Source organism: Babylonia areolata, chromosome 3, assembly GCF_041734735.1.
Source record: "Babylonia areolata isolate BAREFJ2019XMU chromosome 3, ASM4173473v1, whole genome shotgun sequence".
Taxonomy (NCBI): domain Eukaryota; kingdom Metazoa; phylum Mollusca; class Gastropoda; order Neogastropoda; family Buccinidae; genus Babylonia; species Babylonia areolata.
This window is the reverse complement of record NC_134878.1, coordinates 29,317,811-29,330,033: the sequence shown is the minus strand read 5'-3', so window position 1 is coordinate 29,330,033 and position 12,223 is coordinate 29,317,811. Positions and strand designations below refer to the sequence as shown.

Below are 12,223 nucleotides of genomic sequence, written 5' to 3'. Positions count from 1 at the left end.
AGCCTTCCTTCGAACATTGGATACACTGCAAATCAAATTACTCCAGAGCATTACATCTGATATACTCAGTGAAGAGCGGAAAAAGCTTGTATTATGATGTTCTTGTAAAGGATGATGTAGAAGCAAATTTTTGTAAGAAATGGAATGACAAAATGTGTACAGAAGTTAACTGGATGAAGACATTCAAAATGATTCAAAATATTCAGGAAGTTAAGTTAAAATGGTTTCAGATACGACTAATACACAATATACTTAACACCAATGTAGTTCTGTCACACATGGGAGTCAAAACTGATAACAGATCCTCTTTTTGCCATAATGAGAAAGACACAATTGGACATATATTTTGGAGATGTATACATGCAACCGCCTTCTGGAAGCAGTTAGAGCAAGTAATCAATAGAGACATTTCATCTTTCTCCTTAAATGAAACAATTGTAATTGTAGGAAACGATTCTCATTTTAAATCTGATAAAACATTAGACTTCATTTTACTTTTTGCAAAATTCTATATTAACACATGCAAAATGAAAGAAGAAATACCCAACTTCAGTGCATTGTCAGTTGTTAAAAACTAGATTCCAAACTATATATATTGCTTTCGTTAACTTACATTCTGCTGAATTCCACACACATTGACATTATCATAAGAACATAATTGAAATAGATAAAAAAATTAAAAAGAAACTACATGTATGTGTCTATGTATATGTATGTATATGTGTATATATATATATATATATCCTGCCTGCCTACTCATCCGTCGGACCGACGGGAGACTCCATCATCATATATATATATATATATAAAATATATGTATATTTTTTTATGTATGTATGGGTGTATGGATAATTATGTATGTGTGTGCGTGAGGGTAAATGATGTATATGCGTGTGTGTGTGTGTGTGTGTGTGTGTGTGTGTGGGTGTACATTCTATTGTACTCGTTACCATAATGGAACAGTTTAAAAGGTTTTAAACCCCAGCAACCACTACATGACGTGTTTGAGACGTTAGGCAATTCTTAGACTATTTTAATTAATCAGGATTGTCTGATCTGTGCACGCTGCATGACACACAAAAGACCCTGGTACGTGTATTGTATACTAGTCATTACAACTGGAGCTTTAACACATGTTATTAGTAACCTACGCTTATCTCAAGAACACGTTTACATTTTTCGTGGTCTGATCAAGATGGTGCTGGGTCGGTCTTTTTAACGTCATGGTTAACTGGTTGTTTTCTCTGGATATGATAACTTGTGGGTTCCCTTTTGCTGAAAACTTGGCCACAAACAACATGATCTGCTTTGATTGATGCTGGTGTTGATTGAACCAGCTACGGAATACAAGTTTCGTTTTTCAAACTCTAAATTAGTGATTATTTTTGTCTCTAGGTACTGAAAAGCACCCGGTCTTTGCTGATTATTTTTCCACAACTGTTTTTGATGGACACACGCAAACTCAACTATTTTCGTGTTGACTAAAATATGCCAGTGTCTTGTCAAACTGACCAGTATACACTCTTAAAGTCGACTTGGCTGAAGTGTATTAGTAATGTTTGATGCATCATGCATTTCACGGCATGCAAATCATCACCGTGACAGTTTGGTTGGTTGGTCATTAATTTAACGTCTGTTCGCTAAAGTGATTTTAGACGAAAAAAAGAAAAGAAAAAAAAGTTGTGTGGTGTGTATATTTCTGTGTTTATGCTTATAAACTGTTTTTAAATAAACATGTTGCATTTCACATATTTCGATCCGATCCGATTTGTTGTAGGTTTTTTGTTTTTGTTATTTTATTGATTCATTTATTTATTTATTTATTTTGTTTCTTTTTTTCTGGGAAATGTTGGTCGGCGGTGACGTTACGTTAAAGCTCCCATAGCCTTTTACGGCCGCAGAGGCACTGAATTCATAATCGCCGTGCATATGGAGTGGAGTGATGGCCTACATGTAACGCGTCCGTCTAGGAAGCGAGAGAATCTGAGCGCGCTGGTTCGAATCACGGCTCAGCCGTCGATATTTTCTCCCCTTCCACTAGATCTTGAGTGGTGGTCTGGACGCTAGTCATTCGGATGAGACGATAAACCGAGGTCCCGTGTGCAGCATGCACTTAACGCACATAAAAGAACCCACGGCAACAAAAGAGTTGTCCCTGGGAAAATTCTGAAGAAAAATCCACTTCAATAGGAAAAAAAACAACAACAAAACCGCACGCAAGGGGGGGGAAAAAAAAAAGGGTGGCGCTGTAGTGTTGCGACGCGCTCTCCCTGAGGAGAGCAGCCCGAATTTCACACAGAGAAATCTGTTGTGATAAAAAGAATACAAATAAATATATGGTTCGGCATAGGAAGACGGGGCCCAATGGTCCCCTTCCGTCGCTTTTCAACCTGCCCCGACCAGTCAGGTACCTGTTCACACCTGGGTGGTTTGAGAAAAACGTAGGTAAAGAACTTTTTCCAAGGGCAACACCATCCACCCCCTAACGGACTTTCCCACGGCGATGTCAAGTCAGAATGAAGTTCATGATCTCGAGATTGTGTTCCCTCAGTAAAGTATCAGTATTAGCAGCTCAAGGAGGCGTCACTGCGTTCGGACAAATACACCACATCTGCCAAGCAGATGCCTGACCATCAGTTTCAGTTTGTTTCAGTAGCTCAAGGAGGCGTCACTGCGTTCGGACAAATCCATATACGCTACACCACATCTGCCAAGCAGATGCCTGACCAGCAGCGTAACCCAACGCGCTTAGTCAGGCCTTGAGGAAAAAAAAAAAGAGGTGAATAAATGATATATAAGCAAATAGATGTAAAACATGAAGACACATTCACATATACACCCACACATGCATAACAGATTGCACCGAACATGCAGTTTCACAGATATGAAAGCACAGTCAAATACATATAAACGTATATGAGCTCCAACACACACACACACACTTTACCCTACACCTCCTCTACCCCCCTCCTCCACACACTCATTTCTAGTCTACGTATCACAGCTTCCATGGCACACACACACACACGCACACATACACACACACAAAGATATATATATATACGTTCCAATATCCTGTTGCTCCCACAGTGTAGGCATGCATACACTCACATATCTCATCCTCTACCCCACCTCCCCCCGCACCCCCACCTCCCCCTCACACACACACACACACACACACACACACACACACACACACACACACGCACGCACGCACAGACCTCTACTGACACTTGTGTACACTTACACTCTCGCGCATGCACAAACGCACTCAAAAATAGACCCACACATGCACACAAACACACTGACTGGCCGCAAGAGGGATGGGAAAAGATCTCTGATGCCAAGAACGTGGCGTATAGTGTGTTGCTCAGTCTATTGTATTTGGAAAAGCCCACAGAGACTCTGTTCCGTTTTGAAGAAATTTGCGCAATGTTGGTTTGGAAATGATGCCGATATTTGTTTGATTAGCAAAGCATCGTGCTCTACCTTTCATGTTAGACTTACGGCCACTCCCTCTCTCTGCTTTTATTTCTTTGAGGCGATCGATGGTGTGATGGCCTTGTACCTGTTCTTTTTGATATTCTTTGACTTTGACCAGCAGCGTAACCCAACGCGCTTAGTCAGGCCTTGAGAAATAAAAAAATAAAACAAAATATAAAAAGAGAATAAAATAAAAAGAAATAAGTTAATAAATAAATAAACAACAGATAGATACATAAAAAAGAACTACTACTAATAATGATAATATTTATAAGGCGCAAAAAACGATCTAAAACACGGCGATGTAAAGTTAAAATGAAGTTCATGGCCTTCAGATCGTGTTCTCTCAGTAAAGCCGATCTAAAACACGGAGATGGGGGTGGGTAGGGGGTCAGCCCTATATTCCCCCATGTACATGTTTCTGCAAATTTTCCTTAAGTCTCAGTTCCCCCTTGTCTGTGTTTCCAAAAATTAACGTTTTCTAGGCCTCCCCCCCCCCCCCCCATTATCTATATTTTCCCGGGTTCATATTCCCCCGGGTCTATATTCTCCAACTGATACTACTACTACTACTACTAATAATAATAATAATTGGGGTAAAACAGACCTAGGGAAACACAGACCTGGGGTAACACAGACCTAGGGAAACACAGACCTGGGGTAAAACAGACCTGGGGTAACAGACCTAGGGAAACACAGACCTGGGGTAACAGACCTAGGGAAACACAGACCTGGGGTAAAACAGACCTAGGGAAACACAGACCTGGGGTAAAACAGACCTAGGGAAACACAGACCTGGGGTAAAACAGACCTGGGGTAACAGACCTAGGGAAACACAGACCTGGGGTAAAACAGACCTAGGGAAACACAAACCTGGGGTAAAACAGACCTGGGGAAACACAGACCTGGGGAAAAACAGACTTAGGGAAACACAGACCTGGGGTAAAACAGACCTAGGGAAACAGACCTGGGGTAAAACAGACCTAGGGAAACACCTACAAAAACAATTCTCTGGGAACACAGACCCTGCAGAGAATACAGATCTGGGTGAACAGAGACCACGCTCCCAACACGAGAGCTGAAACTGACGCTCTGTGTGTGTGTGTGTGTGTGTGTGGTGTGTGTGTGTGTGTTTCAGTGGCGTGGAGGCTGCCGTATGCTGTCGGAGTCTTGCTGGTTCTGCTGGTCCAGTGTGACGTGGCGGCCGGTTTCGGTTCGAGCACGCACAACATGTCCACGGCTGGAGGTAAACCGAGCATCCCACCCACACTGATTCAACACGTTCCGTTCACAGGGGCTATGTCCAAGTCATTTAGGCGCGTTTGTGATGTTCTAGTGAGGCCATTCCTCTGCAGGTTTTTTTGTTGTTGTAGTTTGTTGTTTTTTTTGTTTGTTTTTTTTGTCAACAATTTGCCTTTTTAGAGATGAAGTATTCATGCATCTTCTTTCCTTTTTGGTTATGAGTGCACTGCTGCTACCTTTTCCGTACGCCTTTGCATGTGAGCCTGTCGTTACATCACAATGCCGGCATTGCGTGCAGTGTGAACATTTTTCTTAATCGGGGCGTCTAGGGCTGCAGCTTATTCGTGTTCTTGTTGCTCATAGTCCTAGCCGACCGCGCAGGGCCATATCAGGACTGTCAAACCATTTAGATGCTCAACCACGTCAACATAAAACATCAACACCCCCCACCCCCATCCCCGCAAACCCACAAAACACAGTTCACGACACAGTATCCCAACCATATAGCTCCTTACGACAAATAAGACTAGGCCATGCTGAGGACGCCAGCCATTCCGCTTAATTTATCATCCCCAGATTACAACAACAAAAAAATTGTAAAAAAGGAAAAAATAATACTTCAAAGCCGAGCAAAAAAAATTCATAAACAGGCAAATAACACGGCAGAATGGGCAGCTAGTGCCCATCCCAGTGTTTACATCTCACTACCAAATCGCCAGAGCAAAACGGCACAGATAGCATCATGGACTGTGGAAAAGAGAAGAAAAAGTGTCATGTCTTGCTTGAAAAAAGAAAGGGGAATGGACTGGGAAGGCAGAAAAAAGAGACAACAGTGAAGAAAGAAAAAAGTCAGAAACAGAGCGATAGAAAGGAAATTTCTAGCACAGAATTGCCAGAAGGCGGTGATGCTATCTATACTGCAAGACCCCCGGCATCCCCGGGGTAGGGCTGCAGCTAGTATATACTTTTCCTCAATGTTCAATGTTCACTTCATTTCCTTGTGCGCGTGCGTGCGTGCGTGCGTGCGTGCGTGTGTGTGTGTGTGTGTGTGTGTGTGTGTGTGTGTTTATTTCTATTAGTTTTCTTCATATTTTATTTTCTTCATTTCTTTTATTACTTTTTCTTCATTATTTAACTATTTCAGTATTTTTTTATTTATTATCATATACTAATTACCTTTAATTTACTATTCATTCGCTTGAATTATTCTGTTTATACTCATTAGAATTCAACCACCACCCCTCCCCCTCCCACGCTCTCGGCGTCAGCTTCCATGTGTCCCACAACGACACAAAGACACTTGGTCACATCGGCATGACAGAAATCCCTGAAACAGCAGTTTGTGCATTCAGTTAGAACACTGTGGTAGACCGCAATTAAGCAGCCTGCGTAATTGCCAACGTTTTCCTCGATTTTTGCTTTTGATCTTGAACAGATTGTGGGAACAGCTGCTATCATGAAGCGGTCCTTAATTCCCCGCATGAAATCTGTTCATGTAATTTCCCCCCTTCCACTCCCGACCCCCCATCCCCACCCCACCCCGCCCCCGTGTGTGAGATCAGTTTTCCCCAGCGTCTTACAAACCTGTTCAGTTCAAATGTCAGTAGACGGAAAATAATTATCCGACCCGAGTTTAGGTTTTGTGCAGCTAACGTAAGGCCATTTAAACGATTCAAAACGCACTTTTCTTGAACAATAGGCTAGCATCCCCCGCAGTCCCAGACCTCCCTCCTCCCTAATCGGCCACAAGAGAGGTTAAATTTCAAAGAAAACTCGCTGGTCATGCCTTGAGAAAAAAAAAAGAGAAAAAAGAAGAAGAAAAACACGTAAATGCATGAAAAGAAAGATATTGAATACGAATGATTGAAATTATGAAAATTAGCCACGCTCAGCTTTTGTATACTCACAAGCGTGTAATTGCACGCGCACACACCCAATCACCTACCCACACACACACACACACCCACACACACACGTGTGTGTGTGTGTGTGTATGTATGTATATATATATATATATATATAGAGAGAGAGAGAGAGAGAGAGAGAGAGAGAGAGAGACGAAACGAAATGTTTTATTCAAATAAAGGCCATAGCCCCTTACTGAAGGGGTGACACATGTACATTGAAATACAGGAATCATAAGTCATACTGAATACAACAGCAATATACTCACAAAGTCGAACTACTACAACAGCAATATACCACACATGTCAAAGTACACTTACAAAATAAACAAAAACGACAACCACCACAAAACAAACAACTACGACAGTATAGCCTTCAACCTTTTCAAAGATTTGTAAATATAGACTGCAAGCCCACCAAAGGTAGTTTCCTTTCTGGATGACAATAAGTTCAATCTAAAACTACAAGGGCTGTTATAATATTTGGGTTCAATAAAAAAAACAAAAAAAACGTCCAACTACAATTACAGGAAATTACTTAAATGAGAGAGAGAGAGAGAGAGAGAGAGAGAGAGAGAGAGAGAGAGAGAGAGAGAGAGATTAAAATGTCATTAACCAGTTTAGATTTTAAGTCTTCGAAACAAGAGAAGTACCATTCATACAGGAACACGGGGACATCCTATGAAAATACACCTTTTGCAAGTAAAAAGACATCCCCGGGGAAGACCTCATTTGCACTGAGAATTGTCAACATTTCGAACAGCCTTCCGACACATGACGTTTGTGCAAAAACTGTAAACACTTTTTTCAGTTGTTTCGCTTGTTAGTTAACGACTTTTCTATTACGAAGTCATTTAAGTAATTTCCTGTAACTGTAACTGAACATTTTTTTTTCAGATCCCACCCTCCTTTCACCCTCATTTGCCCATTTTCCCTCAACCCTCTATTCATTCACACCCCCACCTCTTCTAACCGATAATGCTCAAATGTATACATTAATACTTTAACAAATTGTCTTCAATCACCGATATATGTGACGGGACATTAAAAAAAAATTCCTCCTCCTTTTAAGAATAGGCTCGACAAATTCTGGTCAGACCAAGAAATCATGTTTGAAGACTTCTGGGCAAAAGTGCAGACAACCGGGAGTGGCGCATATAAACAGCCTGAACTTTTAAGAGTCGGATGGAGAGGAACCCCTGGTACCTGTATCGGAAAACAACTCTAAGTAACCAAGTACAGGGGAAGAAATACGGCTACTGCCCTACGAACTTACGCTGGCGGATTCCTTCTCAATAACTGTGTCCAGGGGTCATACTAAAATGCGAAAAGACACGAAAAGACGCGAAAAGACACGAAAATACACCGGAAAAGAATGTGAAAAGACATGAAAAGTCCTGGAATATCTAGTCTGTCTTTTCGCATTTTCACATTCTTTTCGGATGTCTTTTCGCGTTTTCACATCTTTTTCATATGTCTTTTCGTGTCTTTTCGCGTCTTTTCGAGTCTTTTCGCGTCTTTTCTAGTTTTAGTGACACCAAGGGGTCATACTAAAATGCGAAAAGACACGAAAAGACACGAAAATACACCGGAAAAGAATGTGAAAAGACATGAAAAGTCCTGGAATATCTAGTCTGTCTTTTCGCATTTTCACATTCTTTTCGGATCTCTTTTCGCGTTTTCACATTTGTTTCATATGTCTTTTCGTGTCTTTTCGCGTCTTTTCGAGTTTTAGTGACACCGGTGTCGAGCACAACATTCGCAAAGCGCGCCGTTTTTCCCCACAGTGCATGATATTATGTATCTGCGAATCTCGCCGCGATTCCTGGGGAAATAAAAGACGAATATTGAGAAATATAAATATTGAAATGCTTTTTAAAGTTCTCCATATTTTTGGAATATACGCACGCGTCATCGTGGAGGTGCGCGCACGCGCGTGTGTCTGTATGCGTGTGCGTGTATGTATGTATATATATATATATATATATAATGTGTCTGTGTACATATACATATATATATATATATATATATGTGTGTGTGTGTGTGTGTGTGTTTATGGTTTAGTCGCACTTTAGCATCCTCAATTCAGCTCCAGGAATTTAGGATGCTAAAGTGCGACATAATTATGCATATATATATATATATATATATAAATTACATATATATATGTATATATATATATATATAAAAGATATATAAGATAGATATGTGTGTCTATGTATGTGTGTGTTCAGTCTACGCCAATTGGAGTCGCTCTTTCCTCCCCCTTAGTCCCCACCCAAACAAAACACAGCGGCTTGAGAAAAGTGGTGGTTTGTGTATTTATGGTACGGGTTACTTCGCGTCGTTCTTTGAAACAAACTCTTGGTTAAATGGGTGGATTTCACGCTACATGCCATTCGTCGTATGCCTGCACTGCCAGACGCACTAAAATTTTCGTTTTACTAGGTCTTCGAACTGGTCCCCTGAATTCGAGGACGAGTTTTCTCGTCCTAATCACAACGTCAAAAGAAGTCAAACCAAAACACACACACACACACACACATATATATATATATATATCTTCTGTCGTAATTTTGCAACTGAATTTAATCAAATCATGACATGACGCTAAATTATTGTACCTATTTTACTGGTAATTTTTTTGCATGTATGAAGATGCTTTAACCCATCTTCAGTGGATTTCGACTTATTTTGTACGGGGTTTTTTTGTTTGTTTTTTTTTGTTGTTTTTTTTTACACAATTTTGAAGCGGATTGGGTCACTAAACTAACGTGCCACCATCTCGGTTGTTTTTTTTGTTTTTTCAGTATTTATCTATTATTTATTTATTTACTTATTTATTTTTTATTGTTATTTATTTATTTATTTATTCTTTTATTTGTTTGCTCGTTTTGTTTCGTTTGGCTTTGTTATTTTATTTCATTTTTTAATTTTTTTTTCCCTCAAGGCCTGACTAAGCGCGTTGGGTTACGCTGTTGGTCAGGCATCTGCTTGGCAGATGTGGTGTAGCGTATATGGATTTGTCCGAACGCAGTGACGCCTCCTCGAGCTACTGATACTGATTTCCAGTATTCGTCCCACAAACCATGAAAATGTAACCAATAGGTGCAAATGATTTAGGATGCTAGAATAGGACATTACCTACCGTGACATACCTCGATTCGCCTCCTTGTTGTGTTCTTCTGGCCGTGAATGCAAAACGTCCAAGCGTCATCATTATTCAGCCCTCCAATGGAACTGTTGAAGGGGGGAGGCGGAGGAAAGATACACACACAAAAAAGAGAAAAAAAAACAATAAAATGGTGGACTGACAAAAAAACAAAAGAAAATAAATAGATAAAATAAAATGTAAAAATTGAAGATGCAGATTCGATGGGGACATAAAAATGCCGAGAAGTCTAGGCAGATGACTTGCCAGTTCCTATACTACTGCTATTACTACTACTACTGGCAACAGTGTAGAATGAACAGGAAAGACCCATTTTGACGCACAACCGACGGACCTAGAGGAATCTGGTGAACTATTGTAGACGCTCGGCGCCGCACCAAGGGAATCTTCGCAGAGTTCAAGAGAGAGGAAAGAAGAATTCCCAAATGTGTCAAAAAATCGAGCGAAGTACAGGCCAGCATTGACACTGGTCACAATAATGTTAGTCCTTTGGAAATCTGAGAACCCCTGCCGCCGAAGTGTCGTTTGGATACTCACAATTTTGTTTCGCCAGTGGTGGAGGGCGGACGCGGTTGGGAAGTGGCGGGGAGGGAGAGGGGGGGGGGGATGAGAAGTGTCTTCACGATTATCACGCAATACACGTGCTTTGCGCGCTCTGTCGTCTGCAGCCGAGTGAGCGATTTTTGTTTCTTGTGTGTGTGTGTGTGTGTGTGTGTGTGCACCAATCAGAAAAACTGTGGCACCAGTTTTGTTTATCACGTGGTGTGTCAAACTTTTCTCACCGCCCCCTCCTTCTCCCCGTTTAACCCTCGCCCATCCAGCCAGAGAGATACGCTAGAATGGATGCATGTCTATAGTGCTACGTGTCAATAGCGCGACGTATTATCATCACAATGGCGCTAAGTGTCAAAAGTACTAAGTAACATTGCCACTGTGTATCATTATCATCACAATGGCGCTAAGTGTCAATGGCACTGCGTAACATTACCACTAATATGTGCTCAATAGCGCAGCGTGTCTTCAGTACCACTTTTTATTTCTTTTTTCTTTCTCTCTCTGCCTGTCATAAACGCTATGTATCATTCGCGCTACGCATCGATACCATTATTACTACGTTCAGTGGCATTAAGTGTCAATAACACTAATCAATATTACCAATATTACCACTACATTCATGCTGGAAAAGATGCATCTCTATAGTGCTACTTGTCAATGGTGCTACGTATCATTATCACTACAGCGCTAAGCGTCAATAGCATTAAGTAACATTGCCACTACAATCAGTAGCGCAGCGTGTCGATAGTACTTCTTCTTTTATGGCTACATGTCAACAGAGCTTCGTGTCAATAGCGCTACGTGCCATTATCACTACGTTCAATGGCGCGAAGTGTCAATTAGCGCCGTGTAACATTGCCACTAAGTTGTCTCGTTCGTCATTTATCAGATGGATTCCCCCGTCTCCTCGACGAAGGCGGCAGTACGTCGCAGGTACTCCAGTCCTCCGTAGAGCTTCCAGGCCGCTGGGATTAGGTCGGGCCAGGTTTTCTCTCAGAGCGCTTGGTGGAGCGGGCAGGACTGCAGCAGATGTTCTGTTGTCTGGCTGCCTGTTCTGCAGGGGCACTGCTCTGTGTCGCCGATACGGAGTTTCGTGTATAGGTGGTATTTCAGGCGGTTGTGGCCTGTCCTGAGCCTGAAAATGGCTACCTGCTCTCGACGAGTCAGCAGGTAGTACGGGTCTGCTCTGCTGTGGCATGGATGCTGCTGCTTCCACTTGTTCTGCAGCTTGGCCTTAATGATGGTCCTGGATTCAGAGTAGTTGGTAGACCTGTCCATCTGCTCTTTCGTAGTGCCTTCCTTTGCTAGGGAGTCAGCAGTCTCGTTGCCAAGCACGTTGCAGTGGGAGGGAATCTACTGCAGGGTGACTGTGTGACTTGTGCAGAGGGAGGCGAGAGAGGAGGACAGATCGTTGAGTTCTGGATCTCTGTTGGACCAAAGGGCCTGCAAGATGGACAGGGCGTTAGTCAGGAAGACAACGTTGTGCCTGGCATAGGGGCTGACCTCGATGCGGGCTGCTGCTGCTGTTTTCAAGGCTTCTGCTTCGGCTCTGTAATTGGTGGAGTACAGGCCGGTAGCGAGGCAGATCTTTTCTTCTCTGCCTCCTGGATACTGAACATAGACTCCTGCGCCTCCGTTCCGAATGGCATCTGTCGCAGAATCGTCAGTGTAGACATGAGTCCAGAACTCTTTGGGGAACTGGGTGTGGAGGTGTTCAAGGGTGAGGGACCACTAAGTTCAATAGCGCAGCGTGTCTATAATATCACTTTTTTAAAAATCTCTGTGTGTCATTAACGCTACGCATCATTCGCGCTACGTATCAATTGCGCTGCGTACCATTGTCACTACGTTCATTGGCACTAAAAGT

General features: G+C 42.1%; 1 protein-coding gene across 1 annotated transcript in view; it reads left to right on the top strand.

Annotated features, from left to right (window-relative positions):
• LOC143279925 (uncharacterized) overlaps window positions 1-12,223 on the top strand; it is a 44,580-nt gene that overhangs the window by 7,594 nt on the left and 24,763 nt on the right. Inside the window, exon 2 of the mRNA XM_076584261.1 lies at window positions 4,622-4,729. Coding sequence (XP_076440376.1) covers window positions 4,622-4,729 — 108 coding nt within the window. The remainder of the gene's footprint in view (window positions 1-4,621; window positions 4,730-12,223) is intronic.